Source organism: Grampus griseus (genome assembly GCF_964374135.1).
Source record: "Grampus griseus genome assembly, chromosome: 8".
Lineage (NCBI taxonomy): Eukaryota > Metazoa > Chordata > Mammalia > Artiodactyla > Delphinidae > Grampus > Grampus griseus.
Window position 1 is genome coordinate 1,168,984 of NC_139002.1, and position 17,909 is coordinate 1,186,892.

General features: G+C 62.6%; 1 protein-coding gene across 2 annotated transcripts; it reads left to right on the top strand.

The window, feature by feature from the left end:
* Positions 1-653: 653 nt before the first annotated feature.
* On the top strand, positions 654-17,586 carry B3GAT1 (beta-1,3-glucuronyltransferase 1). Of its 2 annotated transcripts, none has more exons than XM_082660305.1 (7): positions 654-737; positions 9,386-9,478; positions 9,606-9,752; positions 13,281-13,789; positions 14,225-14,521; positions 15,295-15,395; positions 16,482-17,586. In XM_082660305.1, the coding sequence occupies exons 2-6, from the start codon at positions 9,475-9,477 to the stop codon at positions 15,379-15,381; spliced, it is 1,044 nt and encodes a 347-aa protein (XP_082516431.1). In that variant the 5' UTR covers positions 654-737; positions 9,386-9,474; the 3' UTR covers positions 15,382-15,395; positions 16,482-17,586. The 2 variants fall into 2 exon arrangements, with proteins under 2 accessions (XP_082516431.1, XP_082516432.1); XM_082660306.1 differs by having other exon boundaries at positions 657-737; positions 9,386-9,442.
* Positions 17,587-17,909: the final 323 nt, after the last annotated feature.

A 17,909-nucleotide genomic window follows, 5' to 3' on the forward strand; every position in this document is an offset into this window, starting at 1 on the left:
CTGACACGCAGGGGTGGGGGGACGAGGGACCCGGCAGGAGTAACAGGAAACAGAGGTGGTGAGAGCAGCTTTCCGGGAGCGCTCACCTGCTTCCAGGGGGAAAGGGCATGAAACGGGCAGCTCGGGGTCGATGGTCCCACACCCCCAAGCTCAGCCCGAAGGAGGAGAACCGCAGCTCTGACAGCTCTGGAGACAGGAGGAGAGACGGGGGACCCCTGACCTTCCGAAATCCCCGGTCCTGCCCTGGGTGCGAATCTTGGAGGTTGGGCAGGGACACAGGACTAATGCGGGGGGACAGGAAGGTGTCCCAACACCAGGGCAGGCCCAGCTCAGTTTCCAAATGTGTAAAAGAGGAACAGAAAAGCGGTGCCCACCCAGGGAGCTGCGTGAGCCCACGGCAGGCAGCCCGCGGCCAGGAGCCCGGACATCCCGCTCATCACACCGCCGCGGAGCCCACGCCCCATGGACCACCCTCCTCAGCACAGCCTTGTCCTTGGGAGGGAGGAATCTGCTAGAAGAACTGCCCAGAGGCCGGTCAGTGCTGACCCGGGGGGAGCTGAGGTGCCCTGGCTTCCCTTTCTCTTCCAGACACTTGGACTCGGCTGGATTCAAACAACATGGTTGCTGCTATAATTTCTATTACAGTTGACGTCGCCCAGCATTCGTGGTGCTCCCTGTGGGCCAGGCGCCGTGATAGTGTTTTCCATGGACCCCTCATTTGATCGCAGAGTGGCCTGGTAAGAGTCGCCGAGAAGGGACTCAGTCGCAGGGACACTGGTGCAGCCCCTGCTCCGTGTCTGGCCCGGGCCTGGGGTGGATCCAGAGGAGTCCGTGGCTTGGGGGCTGCGGACAGACACGAAAACCGACAAGCTCTCGCAGGATGCGGGCTGGCCGTTCGCTGTGTGGACGCTGAATGCTCAGGCCTGGGAAAGCTTGCGAAGGGGGAGGGATATGGCCGGGGGCGCAGAGCTCCAGGTGGTCTCCCCCGGTCAGCACCCCACCCCAAACCGCTCGCCATCAGCACCAGAGGAAATGGAGGCTGCACAGCCCGGGGGCAGGGGACGGTGCAGTGGGGACAGACTGCCTTCGGCCGCTCACACCCCTCCAGGGCATCCGAATCCCAGCCTCGCCCACGGCCCTGCACAGCCGTCCTGGCCCAGCCGGGCGTCACACCCTCAGTTCCAGGGCCAGAACCTCCAGGTTACCCAGCCTGCTTAGTTCTGGTCCCCTGGCCTTGCTGAGACCACATGCCCTGCTCACTGGCCAGCCAGGGTCCCCAGGACCTGTGCCAGGCTCCACGCTGTGGACCGTCCTTGCAGCCAGCACTCCATACCCCCCAGGCAGTGCAGCCCTGGGCCCTTCTCAGCCTCCCTGGGCCTCCCCAGTGGAGGGGGGTCAAGGAGACCCGGTTGCACCACCCCAGCTCCCGGAGCCCAGGGTGCAAGGGCCCCACCGTCTTCTGAGCTCTGGTGTCCTCAGCCTCGGCAGGGAGCGCACCGCTCCCACCCGTGCTGGCGGCCGGTCAGGAGGGGAGGCCCGCCCAGCCGCCCGGTGGCTCTTGCCGCCCTGGTCCACTAGAAGCTGTTGGCTTTGCTCGTCCGGTGCGCCAGCCCCGCCGTCTGTCTCGTATCAGAACCTGCGGAGCCCTCGGCTCCTGCCGCCACAGGCACTGGCCTGATCCGGTGGGTGTCACTGTGTCCCAAGCTGCCCCACCCCTCACAGGATGCTGGGCGACGCAGCAAGCTGGGCGCTGGCGGGAAAGGTTGGCGTGTTCAGTCCAGGGCGTTTGCTGTGACCATGTTGGAATCGGGCGGGGCCTCGGCCTGTGCCAGGGCGGCCTACCTGCCGGTGCTGCTTAGCTGTGGCACGGGAGGACGGGGGGCAGGCCGGGGGGCAGGGAGACGGTCCCAGGAGCCGCGAGTGGAGCCCTCTGCTCCCCGGGATCGTGCTGCGGGCACAAAGAAGCCCAGCTGGGTCAGCTCGAGAGCTCATCTTTGGCTGACTGGAGACCCACGCGTGGGCCCACAGATACGTGTGCACTCATTCAGATAGGGTGCTGGCCACGAGCACACATGCATGCACACGTGTGTGAAGCCGTGAACGGGCAGCCCTGTGACGTCACCCAGAGAGGGTGGCCCCGTGGAGCTCGCAGGATGGACTCGGCCCCAGCCACACTCCTGAGTGAAACTACAAGTTCCACGTCCAGGAGGAGGGAGAGCAGGTGCCACGGCCGCTGCCGTCGGGCCAGTCGGGTGGAGTCAAGCGGGCAGGGGGTGGGGGCACAGTGACGAAGCTGGTACTCGGGGCTCCACAGGGCAAGGACCCCGTGGCAGCCAGCGGGCCCAGGGACACACAGGCCCCCACGCTGGGCCATGGCAGAGGCCTGGCAAAGGGGGCAGCGGGGGTCAGAGGCCACAGGGAGGAAGGACATGAGGGGATGCTGGCCGTGAGGGCCGGGCTGGCTTGCTTTTTGGGTCTCTGGACTCGGCCTTGGGGCTGGCTCAGACCTCGGGGTGGGAGGGGAGTTACCGTCCGATGGACCAAGGCAGGTCTGCCAGTGTCCAGAGCTCTCACGAGCGCTGCAGGGAGGGAAGGCGCCGGGCTGGACGTGGGGTCAGGGACGGTGGTGGCAGGAGGTGGAAGGGAAGCAGAGAGGATGCAGTTAGTGGGGGGTGAGGCAGCACAGCCGAGCGCCTCAGATGCCACGGAGGGGGACTCAGGAGGTCTTGGGGAGGGCACGTCAGGGGGGCGGGCCAGGCAGTGAGGTGGGCTGTGCAGACAGATCTCGATGGGAGGCCGTGGAGGAAAGAGCAGGCCTGGACCAGCATCCGGGCACGGCCCGGCGGATGCGGGGAGCAGTGGGAACGGCCCGGGGTTTCTGTGCTGGCCGCCGAGACGAGGAGGAAGATGGAGCTGCTCTGGGAGGAAGACGACGGTGGGGTCTCTTTTGTGTTTAAGGTGTCCATGGAACATTCCAGACACAGAACAGCTCCAGGCTGGAGGAGGAGACTGAGACCAGAGCGGGCAGGGAGAGGGGGAGGCCACGGGGAGCCCCTCGGGTGTGCCGGCTGCGTGGCCAGACGGGAGCTGGGGTCGGGAAGTGACCTGGCCTCCCTGCTGTGCTGGACAGGCCCTAAGGTGTCCCCGTAACCTCTGACGCCCGCTGTCCACGCCTTCAGTGTGGACACGCCTGTGACCAGGAGAACGTGGTCAAGGTGATGGGCTGTCCCTCCTGCGGTCTCACAGTGTCCTGGAGGACGCGTCCCGGCGGCAGACTTGCCCCAGGTGCCCTCCCTGCTGTCCCAGGGCGTGGGTGACCGTGTTGGCCGAGGACACGGGGCAGGGAGCCGAGGGCAGTGCCGCCCACGGTCCTGTGACTTTGGGGCAGTGGCCTCTGCCGCCCCCCAACCCCGGGCGTGGAAGCAAGCGCGCCTGTTCAGCCCTCCAGGAGCCCCTGCGCAGGGGACCCCGCACGTCGGCTGGGCTCCTGACCCACGGAAGGTGGAGATGGAAGAGAACTGGGTGGTTAGAGCTGTAAGCACGTGACCACAGGTCGGCCGCGGGAGAACACAGGGGTGCTTGTCTTGGGGACAGTGACGTTCTCTTAAAAGCTGGCGTGGTTGCCAAAAGGGGGCAGGGACAGAGATACAGGGAGGAAGGGGGAAGAGGGGGTCGGGGAGGCAGCTCCTGCCAAGACCAAGCCTCCCCCAACCCCAGGCCAAGCCGAGGGCCAGAAGCTGGACTCCATGCAGGGGCCGCTCCCCAGTCCACAGATGGCAGAGCCGGGCCTGCCCTCACTGCCCCCCCACCACCAGGGGAGGACCGCGGCCGTGCCACTCTCTGCCCGCCTGCCCAGGGCTCCCGTCAGCACCTCGCTGCTGGGTGCCCTCCCCGCCCAGCCCTGCACGGCCACCCCAAGACCCTCTGCGTGGTGGCTCTTCACAGGGGGCGTTCGGCCCAGCCGGCCACTGTCAGACGGTGCAGTTCTCCATCCGGTCTGTGTCCCTCTGGTCGCTGTCCCCACCTTGAGCCAAGCCGCGGGTCACCCGTGTGCTCCGGGCCCAGCCCAGAGCAGCAGCAGGAAACCCCCGAGGTGAAGCCCTCCTGCAGGGAGGCTGTGGGACGAGTGGACGCCCTTCTGCCCAAAGACCACGCCGCTGATTTGGGAACTCCAGTAAACCCACGGGTGCTGATAGCTTGTTCCGTTCAAATTCCTGCAGTGATGCAGGGGGGACCATGCAGACCAGACCCCCATTTTCACTCTTTACTAAGAATCCAAACCTGATCCCAAGGCTATATCTGAAAAACCAAGAAAGAAAACGAGGGAGCCACCTCAGACAGACGACCGATGAGCTGTGTTTCCTGACTCTCGGGCGAAAGAAACCCACAGCTGTTCTGCCCGAGCCGAGCCGACGTCCTTCTGCCCCAGCGGGGCCTGGCCTCCTGGCGAGAACCCCTCCTTCTCAGCCCCCACCGTGAAAGCCCGCTGGGGAGCCCCTTCCTGGGGTGGCCCTAGGGGGGCCGGCCTGCAGGCAGGGGGCATTGTGCATGGGGCACCTGGATGTGAGCAGCTCCGCTGACTCCAGGACCTTGGGCCCTTCCAAGCCTCGGTTTCCTCGCGTGTACAATGGGTATGAAACCTCCCTGCCTGCCCCACAGGCTGCTGTGGAGATAAAGGACCGGCTTTATGAAGAAATGAATCCCACCTGCCCAGGGCAGGGCTGTGAGCTGCAGGGCCAACCCTGAGCCCTCCTGGGCATCACGCCCTCCTCGTGGGTGGAAGGAGCTGTGGACCCCTCTGTGTCCAGTCCCCTGCGGGTGGTGGGGACAGGAGCAGGAAGTGGACAGAGATGGTGGGTGGAGAGGCCCCCGTGTCCTGCCCCCTCCCCCGTGGAGCCGGTGTGGGTGCAGTGGCCAGGGAGGAGAGGCCTGGGGCCAGTTAATGGAGTGTGGATTGACTGGACAGGAGCTGATTAGCTCTGGCATCTGGCTTGTCCTGAGCAGCGGCCGCAGGATCAATACTAATCCCTTGATCCCATTAGGGCCCCTGCAGTTCTCGGGGACGGCGTCCAGCCTCCCTCCCGGGCACTGTCTGGGGCTGGAGGGTAGAACTGGAGCCCTAACTGCACCCGCCTGCTGTCTGCTGTTAACCCCTCCCCGTGTCCTGCTTCCTGCAGCCCCTGGCACCCCCGCCCGTCCTCTCACACCACCACCCGGCCCCCCATAACCCGGGCCCTGACATCTGCTCGGCCCCAGCGGGACTCAGGCTCCCGGTGTCGGGCCCGTTTCTTTCCTCCCGGGCACGGCAGTGCTCTCCTCACCACCTCTCCTCCAGTGACTCAGGACTGATGTCCTCAGGGGGCTGGGGGTCCCCTCTGGCGGTCAGTGATCCAAGTGTCCATAATGTTGGTTCCCAGCCTGTTTGCAACAGTTTCTGCTTGTTCTCATCATCACGGAATATGACATAAACCAAGAAACACGAGCTGGAAAGAAAGAAATGTGTCGTTCCTAGGAAAACTAAGCTGAATGCTCTCAGAAGATTCCATGAGGCGAGTCTAGGGAAAACGTTCTCCAAATGAGGTGAAGATTGGTGGGAAACATAACAATTCTAAAGGATGCGGCGCAGGTTCCTCACCGAGTGTCCCAAGGTCTTGGATCACTTCCGAGAAGTCGTCGCTGAGGCCAAAGGCGGTGTGCCCAGCGGGGCGACTCCCAGAGGGTGGCGAACTCCCAGGACAGGCCTCAGCCCCGCTTCCCAAGCGGGCAGTGCCACGCTGGCCAGTGAAGAGCGTGTGGTCGGGGACAGGACCGCTGATCGTGCAGTTGTCGGGACACGTGCAGTGTCCGCATCACCTCGAAGGACTCTTCACCCCGCGGCCTCCTGTGACCGCCACCGTCCCGGGCTTATGGGCACCACGGCTCCTATCCTGCTCCAGAGGCGAGGGCTGGAGTGGTCTGTGTGAAACTGACCTCCGCCACACACATGCACACGCCATCTCCGGAGCACCTCCCTGAGGGATGGGACGGAGCCGTGTGAAGCCCCTTTCCCTGCTGCCGTGTGGTCCAGGGAATCCAGAAGGGCCTTGCCCACCACCGATGCTGAACTAATATTTGCTGAATGGAATTAAACCAGCCTCCTCCGCAGGTACTGGGACGCGGGTGAGGTTTTCGTCTGAATCCTGCAGCTCAGGAGGCAGCCTATCCATGCATTTGGAATCGTCCAGCCTGGAAGCCAACCTTGCCCTGGCCCTGCCTCCCCAGGCCCAGCCTCTCCTGTCCAGCCTGCCCGGCTACAGCCCAGCCTTGGACACATCGGAGCCCCCCATCTGGGTCCCAGACACCCCCTGGTTCTCACAACCCATGACACCCTAAAACCCATAGGCAAATTCCTATAACTAGGTCTCCCCAGATGTGGCCAGTCTCCAGGGCTGCTTGGCCCATGAATCAGCTGTTACACTGGCCTCTTGCTTTGACTTTGGCCTTGAATGCCACCCGACCCCGTTTTCCCACCAGAGCCCTGTCTTAACTTCAAGGTGCTAAAATGGCAGAACTGAAACTTCATAAGAACCTCCCAGTCCAGCCCTGTGTGTGGAGATGAGGGTGGAGGCCGAGGAGGACAAGCAGGGGCCCCGGGGTCAGCAGCCAGAGCACTGTCCCGCCCCCTCACGTCCCCTGTGCCGTCCCATGGGGCTCACACGCCCCTCGGCGCAGCCTTGTCTGTGTCCAGCCGAGGCCCCCCGTCTGCACTTGCTGAGGGGCTGGGCGGCGGGGGCCAGTCACGGACACGAACTGCGGTGGCTGGTGGGGAGTCCTGGCCTCGGCGGACACCGGGCCCCACCCTCGCTCTCGCCGGCAGGACCTCGCTTCAAGCACCGCAGTCTCCCTGCCGCACCCCTCCTCCTGGCTCCGGGTGCGGCCGAGCCCCTCCTCCATCTTTGCACTGACTCCTCTGCCCGTGGCCACCGAGGGCCCAGGGCGGCCCTGGGTCTGCGGCTGCTTGAGCCTGGACCAGAGGCAGGCTGCCCGCCACCCCTCCAGGGCCAGGCGGGAAAAGTGGGCCGAGGCCAGTGGTCATCCTTGCAGCCCCGTCTCACACTTGGGCCTCTGGGTCTGGGGTAGCTTCCGCTGCTCCCAGCCCAGGTCCCCCCAGGCCTCTGCTCCCTGACGCCCAAGCCCAGGCCCCATTTCCCTCAGACCCGCCCCCTGCTGGCCAGCTGGTGCTCTCCAAGGCTGGGGGCTCTCCCTGCTCTGCTTCATAACCGCCTGGTAATTCGCTCCCTGATTTTGCTGCTATGCTTATAATAGCCTCCATTAAAGTTATGGGGTTTGCAAGCCGTAATGGCTTCCAGAGTAATTAATGCACAACTGGGTTTATGGCTAAGTTTATTTTTAGAGATTTTCTGCCCGCCCCACCCCCTTCCTTTCATAGAAGTTTTGACCAGATAGAGCGGATGGGATCAGAGCCTCCCTCCAAGGCCCTGGCGTCCACGGCCCCCCTTCCTCTCCTGGTACCCCTCCTGCTCCCCCCAGGGGGGTGCTGGGCCCTGCAGGGCGCCTCCCGGAAGGGGCTCTGGGGCCTGACCCTCCTTCCCGAGCTCCTGATGCAGCTCAGACCCAAAGGGCCCGGATTCAGGTCTGGCCCCACTGCATGCCGACGGTGACTTGGACAAGATGCGGACCCTCACGGCCTCTGCAAACTCCAGGTGGAAGGGGTCGAGGGCAGCGCCTGCAGCCCAGGCTTTGGGAAGACTGAATGTGGAGTGTCAAGTGCATCTCTGGCCCCACAAATGCTCCCCACCAGCTGTTCTTTGCTCAAACTGCAGCCCGGGCGGCCGAGGGAGGGGCAGGTGCCGGAGGCTGGAGGCTGCCCCAGCGCAGCTGCCTGAGTGCCAGGGCAGGCCAGCTCCCCATGGCTTCCCCGCCGGAACCAGAGCCTCCCCAAGACCAGGATGCCTGGAAAAGCTCCAAGGCGATCACAGGACCAGAGGAGACCTCCCAGCCAGCCCTACTGGAAGCGCCTCTGACCCCCATCACGTGGCCTGAGACAGCCCCGCCAAACCGAGGCCCTAGCTCAGCCCTTCGCAGCCCTACCTGTGGCCTTGGAGCAGGGAAGGGGCTGGGCGGGGATGTAGCACGAGCTCACGCAGCACAGGAGACGCAGACAGGCATCCTGGGTGGGACTCTGGGCTCCCACCTACTCGGGCCACGACAAGGAGTGTGGAGGAGACAGCTCGCACCCCAGGATCATTCCCTGCTCTGTGCCTGCACCGTTTAATGCCGGTGGCAGGGGGGCAGGCCGTGCACCATCTGACTCCAAGGAGGCTGTGGAGCCAGGGGTGGCAGGGGCAGCGGGGCCACCCCGGGAGACCGCAGTGCCTGTCACTGGAAGACAACACGGTTCTTGCACCAGGCATGGGGACTGCTGGCAGAGAGAGGACCAGGCAAGGAGGAGGACGCACTGCCTCCAAAACGGGAGCCCAGATCCTGCTCAGCCCTGGCTCTCAGCTCTGCGGGAGACGAATGTGCGTCTGCGGGGGGCTGGGTGGGCAGCGAACGGCCTCGGGGGCTCGGTGTGCCGGTGCTGGGCACTGGGGTGGCCCACACACTGGGACAGGCCAGGGCCGCCCATGGCTGTCCTCCCTCACGCCTCCCCCTGTGGACCCCAGCTGCATCTTGCACGGCACTCAGCTCAGAAGTGAGGAGGAAGGTGAACGTTGGGATGTGACAGTTTCCATGGCGGTCCGGAGGCTGAGCGCCTGTCTCCTGGCATGTGGGCAGCCGGGCCAGAGGGGAACTCTACCCACAAGGCACCTCTCCTGGAGCTCCCGGAGCCCCTGCTGCTGCCATTTGAGTGCCATCTCCCCGGGACGTGGCAGCCCCACCGGGAGCACGTCTCCTGGCTGACGCCCAGCTGCAGCGCCCGGCCTCCGCCCTACCTCCGCGGGGGCTTCGCAAGAATAGATCGTGTCCGGGTCCACTCCTTAATCCAGGCTGTGAAATAACCACCTGGGCACAAGCCTGCGACCATCACAGCTGCTGACTCGTTCCGAGCGCTTGCTGTGTCCAGCTGGTGCCAGCCCACGGGCTCCACGGGTGTTAACGCATTTAATTCCCAGAAGCCTTGGGAAGTAGGTGCTGAAGGCGCCCATTTCATAGATGAGAAAACTGAGGCACAGAAGTGAGTTGGGGTTAAACCCAGGCAGGTGTGTCTGAACCCTGAGTGGACAGCACCCACCGCCACCTGTGAGGACAGAGGCTGGCCGCACCCCACGGACTGGCAGAAGCCAGGTTCCACCCTGAAAACACGATGCTGTGCGTCCCGAGCCGGCCAGTGGGGACCTGTTCTGCCCAGGTCTCTGGCCGCCACCTTTGCTCTCTCTTGCAGGTGTCCACCCCGCAGGGTTCCTGACCCACCTCAGAAGGCAGCACCCACCAGACTCCGGTAGGGCCGGACTCCGCAGACCTGCTTCGGCAATGGGTGGGTTGTGAGCGTGGTCAGGCCTGCTGGCCAGCATTCAGCTTCCCGCTGCCCCGTGCCTGGCCCACCCGGCCCATTCCTGTTCTTTTCTCCCCTGTGCTCGCCGCCGTCCGCTGCCGTCGCTCAGGTAACGAGGAGCTGTGGGCCCAGCCAGCCTTGGAGATGCCGAAGAGACGGGACATCCTTGCGATTTTCCTCATCGTGCTGCCTTGGACGCTGCTGGTCACCGTGTGGCACCAGAGCACCATCGCGCCCCTGCTCACCGCACACAAGGGTGAGCCCCCGCCCGGCCCCAGCTGCCGGGCTTTGCTGATGGGGTGACCACAGCCAGGGCTTCTGGAGTCCTGACTCTCACCCGCTCGGTAGCTGGGGAACCGAGGACGAGCCAGGCTGATGACCGTACCCTCGTGGGCGGGGGGGTCTCGGCCCGTTTGGGGCTCTGATGATGCCACACATACAGGCACAGACTCACGGGGCAACTCTGCACCTGTTCCCAGGACGTGCACCCGGGAGGGCTCAGGGGTGGGTGGCCAGGATTCCCGGCCTGCGTTGTTTAAAACCTTTCAGGGCGAGTGTGTTGTTCGCTCCTCTTTTCCTGATCAGGAAGCCCTGATCCAGCCCTGATCCTGCTGAAAACAGGCTGGACAGAGGCAAGTCCCCCGGAGCCGGGTTAGAACTGGCTTCGTCTGGCTCCCAGCCCAGAGCTTTTCCCTCTCACACCAGGGCCCCCTATGCCCCAAACCCGTACACGTGCGCATCCCCCCGCGCCTGCCCCTCATGGCCAGTCTCCAGTCCCACACTCCCCCCCTTTCTGTTCGATCCCTTCTCCCATGGGAGCCCGGGGAGCCTGATGAAACACAGAGGTGCCCAGGCACGTCCCAGGGAGAAAGCTGACAGGACTGGGGTGGGTGGGGGGGATGCTGGGAATCAGTGATTCGGGTGCAGGCAGGGCCAAGAGCCACAGTCTGAAGCTGGGCTGCTCCACAGTTACACATTGGGGCCTGCTCAGCCCCGGTGGGTCCTGAGGCTTCCGTGAGGAAGGGCCAGGCTGGAGATGGCTAAGTGCCCACTGCCTGCTGGGGCACCTGGAGCTGTCCTCCCAATCCAGCACCTCTCCTTGGTGCTTACTTTTGTGGGGTTTTTTTTTTGTTTTTTTTTTTTTGTGGCCATGCTGCTGGGCCTGTGGGATCTTAGTTCCCCGACCAGGGATTGAACCCGGGGCCTGGCAGTGCAAGTGCGAGCCCTAACCCCTGGACCGCCAGGGAAGTCCCTGGCGCTTATCATTTTAGAGTTGTCACCCAACAGCACATCACTACATTTACCACATGTAAAGGGACATAATACCACGTGGCTTCCATTCTCGGCAGGGCTCTGGGGTCAGAGACGCCAGGCTGCTTCACTCAGCACTGCCCTTCCTGCCTGAGGACAGGGAACTGGCATCCACTCTCCCCAGAGCAGCCAAGACAGACAGAACGAAGGCAGCAGCAAAGGAAGTTAGGGAGGCCTTAGGACCCAAAGGCGGCAGAAGCCCTGACCCAGCCCTGTCGTAGGCACGGAGAATTGTACCAGGGCACAGACCCGCCGGCGGGGAGGGGGGGGGTGATTTGAGTGGCAGAAAGGGACAGGGAGGGAGAGGGACTCTCAGTGTCCTTCCCAGGCCTTGGTTTCCAAAACTTTACTCACGGCAGGATAAACTAAACTTTACTTATACCTTGGTCAGAAGCTGCTCTCCTCAAGCTTGTTGTCTTTCACAGTCTGACCCAAAACTCCTCCTGCAAGTGCTCTTGGCTACCTGCATCTGCGCTAGTCTCCCGACCCTGCACCCACGGCCCAGGCGCAGGCTCCCACTACCCCTGTGTGTCTCGTCGTGGGTGTCTGGTTGGCCTTTGGGAGCTCCCTGAGAGGCGGGAGCACGTGTGTCCCCGCCCCTCGGTGCCCAGCGTCCAACCCCACGCCAGCACCCAGGCTAACAAGAACCATGGGAAGGAGGGAGGGGGCGGCAGCTGGCTGGACCCCACTTTGCCCCCTGCAGGTAACCACTCACGCCATCCTTTCCATAGTTGCAAGAAGCCATGAGGAACAGGGCCGCTTACCAGGGATGGTGAGCCTCGGGGCAGAGTTACGAGCCCTTTAACCCACATGCAACTCGATAAAGGAGATGCAGGTATTGGCTCCATTTTGCAGTTTCTAAAACTGAGGCACCAGAAGCCAAGCACCCTGCTCACAGCCGTATGGTTAGTACAGAGTGGCGCAGGGTCTGAGCCCAGGCACTCAGATCCCTAGGTCAGTCCTCTGACGCTTGCCACCTCCTGCTGAGATGGTGTGAGAGCAGTGAGGGGCCCACAGCCTTTCAAACAGGAAGACACACCTCAGAGAGAAGGGACTCTTTAAGAACAAGCATACCCGTGGGGGCTTCCCTGGTGGCGCAGTGGTTACGAATCCGCCTGCCAATGCAGGGGACATGGGTTCGAGCCCTGGTCCGGGAAGATCCCACATGCCGCGGAGCAACTAAGCCCGTGCACCACAACCACTGAGCCTGCGCTCTAGAGCCCGCAAGCCACAACCACTGAGCCCGCATGCCACAACTAGTGAAGCCTGAGCACCCTAGAGCCCATGCTAGGCAACAAGAGAAGCCACCACAATGAGAAGCCCACACATCACAATGAAGGGTAGCCCCCGCTCACTGCAACTAGAGAAAGCCCGCGTCCAGCAACAAAGACCCAACGCAGCCTAAATAAATAAATTTTTTTAAAGTAAAATTTTTTTTAAAAAGATATGAATCAACACCATTTAAAAAAAAAAAAAAAAGAATACCCATAGGCTGATTTCCCCTCATGAGAGGACTGCTGGCTTTGCCCATGGGGAGAATGTCCAGGATGCAAGAGAGAGCTTGGTCATTAGAGCCGCCCCAGCGGGCGCAGGGTGCTTTCCGGAGAGAGGGGCTCTCATCCCTGTGAGTGTGTCACAGAGGCCAGGCCTCTGCCAGGTTTCACACACACCTCTCCTGGGGTCCTTGGGGACACATGGGCACACATGGCTGGGTGTGGGGCAGGTAGGGTTCCAGGTGGCTGAAAGAGTGTGACCGGAAAGTGCAGATTAGGAGACAGACACCAAACCCCAGAAGAGCTGAGATGGGTCTCCACCCTCTGCCCCTTTGCACAAATGTGAGAATAAAGTCAGCGATGACAGGCACAGGGTTCAGAATTATCTTGCCAGCTATGGGCAACACCCTAGAAGAAAATGCAGTAGTTAAGTATCAGATACTCTGCACCAAGATTCAGTAAGCCCCGGGGTTACTGACTCCAGGGTTTGTGAAAAATCGGGGCGAGGTAACCGCAGACTCCCGGGTCCACGGTGTGCTGTAGCCACGACAGCACTAACGCTGCCCTCCGGCATGGGAGGCAGTGCCCGGGGCTCTGCAGCCCCAGCCGGTGCGAGGCAGTGCAGTCAGCTCTGGCCAGGTGTGAAGGGTATAGGGTGGTAAGGAGAGGACACTTTGTCACATAAAACCCGAACCGCGGATGCAATCTTGGAATTTGGCCAGTTGCCGTCAAATAGCTACAGAGCTGTCAAATGCGAGAAGGAGGGAGAGGTTATTTCTGTGTCATCTCGGGAGTCACAACTAGCAGAACCCAGGGGAGGATGTCAGGCAAGCAGCCTTGACCGCCAACTTCAGCCCACAGGGCCCCAGGCAGGGATGCGCTGACGTTCCCGCGGGTGGAGCAGAGGAGAGCTGCATGGGGCGGGGGGGCCGAGGTACTTGCTGCGGAGCTGCCCACACCGCCCCCCCTCCAACCCGCAGATGACGGCAGCGATCCCCGACGCGAGGCGCCACCCGGCGTGGACCCCAGGGAGTACTGCATGTCCGACCGCGACATCGTGGAGGTGGTGCGCACCGAGTACGTGTACACGCGGCCCCCGCCCTGGTCCGACACGCTGCCCACCATCCACGTGGTGACGCCCACCTACAGCCGCCCGGTACAGAAGGCTGAGCTGACGCGCTTGGCCAACACACTGCTGCACGTGCCCAACCTGCACTGGCTGGTGGTGGAGGACGCACCGCGCCGCACGCCGCTGACCGCGCGCCTCCTGCGCGACACCGGCCTCAACTACACGCACCTGCACGTGGAGACGCCGCGCAACTACAAGCTGCGCGGGGACGCGCGCGACCCGCGCATCCCGCGGGGCACCATGCAGCGCAACCTGGCCCTGCGCTGGCTGCGTGAGACCTTCCCGCGCAACTCCAGCCAGCCCGGCGTCGTGTACTTCGCGGACGACGACAACACCTACAGCTTGGAGGTTTTCGAGGAGGTGCGCGATTCGTGGACGTATATGGGGCCCGGGGAGGGTGCGGACCCGGCGCGGCCTTCAGCCCCGGCTGGCGAAGGGGGAGGAGATCGGCCTTGGCCGCAGCCCTGGCTTCCGGGCACTGTCTGCGTGAGGGCTTCCAGTGGGGGGACAGAGAAAGGGGGTTCCTTGTCGACTCTCTGAGTGTCCTCCGGGTCTGGGAGTCACGACAGTGTGGGGGGAAGGGAAGGAGTCATTTCAGACTCTAAATTGGGGAGACAGAAGTTTTGCAGCAAAGGACAAAGAGGGAAGGTCACGTGACAAGGCGAGTATCAGCTGGTTGGAGGGGTGGCCTTGCCCACAGCCCAGGCGTGCTCCTCCGCAGATGCCCACCCCGAGCAGCCCGGGTGCCCCGACTCCCATCCCCGCCCAGGCGCCCTGACCCTTCTCCTTCTGTAGATGCGCAGCACCAGGCGGGTGTCCGTGTGGCCCGTAGCCTTCGTCGGCGGCCTTCGGTACGAGGCCCCGAGGGTCAATGGGGCCGGGAAGGTGGTCGGCTGGAAGACTGTGTTCGACCCCCACCGGCCGTTTGCAATAGACATGGCGGGGTTTGCGGTCAACCTGCGGCTCATTCTGCAGCGAAGCCAGGCCTACTTCAAGCTCCGCGGCGTGAAGGGAGGCTACCAGGAAAGCAGCCTCCTGCGAGAACTTGTCACCCTCGGTGACCTGGAGCCCAAGGCGGCCAACTGCACCAAGGTAAGCCCCTCAGCAGAGCTGACAGCTGCAATGCAAGCTTTCTCCAGCCCACAAAGCCCTCCCTCTAGATCAGGGAAAAGGAAATAGGGCCCCAGACAGCCTCCCAAGACGGCAGCTTATCGCCCTTCAGGAGCCACGGTGATGGCAGGTGGGGGAGCAGGGAGGGGCGACCGGCGAGACAGAGCCCAGGACTGAATCCCTCCCTCACCTCGAAGCAGCTGGGCTCCACGACCCTCCTGCCAGACACACCTCCATGTGTGCACACACATGCACAGACACGGGCACACACATACATATGCATATGCACGCATACACACATGCATGCATGGAACATACATGGGTGTGCGTATGTACAACACGGGCACACGTATACATATGTTCATGCATGCACACACACACACACACACACACACACACACACACACGCTGCTTCAAGTTTGGACTTCTCCAGCCAGGGCCTGGGCTGTCACTTAGCTGAGCTGAAGGTCCCGGAACTCTCTCTCCCTCTGGACCCATCAAGAAATGCAGGGGAGGATGAGAAGCAAGAGGAAACCTTGAGACCTGTTTGTCTCTTTTCTGTAGCTGTAGACTTTCTGTTTCCAACAGATATTTTGAATGCAGCCTATGTACAAAAAGCAAGAATGAGGGCGTAGGTAGAAATAAAGAACAATGGAGAAAATCTTGCTGGAACAAGGGCAGAAGGAGAGAGGGCAGGGGTGGGAGGGCGAGGTCAGGGGCCTGCCCCATGTGGTCTCACGTCTCTGAACACACAGATCCTGGTCTGGCACACACGGACTGAGAAGCCGGTGCTGGTGAACGAGGGGAAAAAAGGCTTCACTGACCCCATGGTGGAGATCTGAGCCCCAGGACACAGGTAGGGGGATGCAGGCAGGTGACGCACTGGGCGGGCCACCCAAGCTTGGATGCAGAGTAAATCTGCCAAGACTTTTCCTCTTAGTCTTTAATCGTGAAGGTCAGAGCAAATGCCCCGTGGAGTAGAGGAGGCATAGCTGAAGTCGACAGGAGCCAGCCTCCCCCCGTGGCTGGGTGGTTCTTCCACCAGCTGCTTGGAAGGCCTCACCTTCCAGGCACCGCCTGGTGACAGCTCCCTGTCATCACCACTGTTATCCTGGCCACCAGCCGGTCCCCTTATGAGGCGCTGCTGTGTGGACCCGCCCAGGCTCTGTCTCCTGCAGGTGCCTCCTCCGTCCTGGTGAAAGCGTGGACCGAGGAGCCTTGCCTGACTCCCAAGCTACCACTTTCCTCGGTTTGACCTTTCTTTCTGTAGGCCTCAGTTTCTTCATCTGCAGAATGGGTTGTTGAGGCACCAGGAACAGTCTGGCACATAATAAGTCCTGCCTAAGTGTTGCTATTTTTATTTGTTTGATTCTTTTTGGCCAAGCCACGCAGCATGCAGGATCCAGGGATCGAATCTATGCCCCCTGCAGTGGAAGCGCAGAGTCCTAACCACTGGACCTCCGGAGAAGTCCCTTTATTTGGTTAAAACCCTGTATTGCTGTAGGTCACAGGCTCCATCTGTGTTTTAGAGGCAAAGGAATGAGGTGGAGTAAAGCTGAAGTGAATTGTGCCAGGTGATTGGCAAAGCCAGGAATTTTCTATGAGCTTCTCTGTGATCTCATCAGAGGTGGGAGCTCAGACAGTGGGACACACCTCTGTCCTCTGGCCTTGGAGTCAGGCTGAAGCTTCTGTATCACCTGGGCAATGGCCCTGCCCACAGGGGACCGCAGGGGGTCTGCTTATCTTGTCCCCTGAACTTAGAAAATCACCTCAGTCGCTGCCACTGAGACTGTGTCGGGACAGAGCATCACTCCCTGCCTCTCCCGCTCCTGGCCTCTCAGTGGGACCCGGGGGTGGGTTCTGCGGAGCCCCTGGGTGACGCTTCAGGGGCCCAGGATCCAGCGGCTCCCTCACGCCTCCCCCATTCTTCTCCCCGTCACAGGAGCCCCCTTCTCAGACCTGCTCCTGGCCACCTGTGCTCCCCACGCGGGTGGTCCCTCCGAGGCGGACTCCTGTGGAATCGCCGTCACCCTCCTTTCTACTCTGGGGCCTTCAGAGAGACCAGCCTGATGCCAGGACAAAGGACGGAGACCCTAAAGCACAGAAACCCCAGACCTGTTGTTCTGTTCCATCTGCCCTGGCAGGGCCGGCCGGGGCAGACACCATGGGCCCCAAGCCCGGGAGTGATGCCAGGCTGGGAGGGGGCGAAAGACCCCAGCAGTCCAGCAGAGGGCTCCCCAGCTCCCCCTCGAGGCCCCACGACCACACAGGACACCTGGCCAGGGACTGCGAAAGACGGCAAGCAGCCCCCACCCCCGGCATCAGGAACGAGCTGCTCCGAGGAGATGCAGCCCCTCCGGCCGGCTTTCCTCTGGCTCCTGCTTGCGGAGCGTAAGGCTGTCTGTGCTCCCGGCAGGCGGCCAGCCCTGTGCGCGGGGAGTCATGCTGCCAGAGGGTTGCTCTCCCCATACCTCAACCTCGTGGAGGGAGCAGAGCGCCCTCCCCGGCTCTTGTCCCAGCGCAAGGAAGGAGGTGGGCCCTCCACCCAGCACAGGGTATAGACCACACGGCACCTCCCCAACGCCCACTGGGCTCCGGGCCCCTCGCCTGGGCTGGGACTGGGGAAGCAGGAGCCCCCAACCCAGAGCCATGAGAACCACAGGCCTCAGGGGCTCGAGGGAGCAGGTGGGCCAGGAGGAGAGAGGAGGGGCCCGGGCGGTCCCAGGGCTCCTCCCTGCCCCTGGCTGGGGGACTCTGGATTAGCAGAGGGGTTTAAGGAAGGGGGCAGAGATGATCTGGACCCCGAGGGCAGGATACCTGAGCACACACTGCTTTGGAAACCATGCGATTTACACACCGAGTGGGAAGTAAAACCTCCCTTCTCCCTAAACTGGGGGCGCGAAGAGCAAGCCGGCCTCATGTCCGGCCGCCCGGCCGCCCCAGACAAGGAACCGTGTGCGGCCCTCAGCCAGGAGGAGAGGTGCCTGTCTCCCTGGCTTCCCGACGGGGCCGGCCCTCCGCCGGTCTCCACTCACACTCCTGAGCGTTGGAAGCACAATTTTCCTCCCCTGTGGAGGCAGAGGAAGGGCCTGAGCCCGCTGAACAGGTGTTTACTTTTAACCGCTAATAGCCCCTACTCCACTTAGACTCATGGGATGGGTCTGCGGGCCATGGAGAGCCCACTCCTGGGTGCATGGGTGGGTGGGCAGTGGGCCGCAGCCCAGCGACCTAACATTCACGGAGTATCGGCTGCCTGTTTTTGAAGTGGATTTAACTCCTCAGCATAGTCACGAAACCTTCGAGGGAGGGCTCATGTCCCTGAGGGCCCTGAGCCACCTGCAGGACGTCCCACACCCATGGTTGCCTGAGA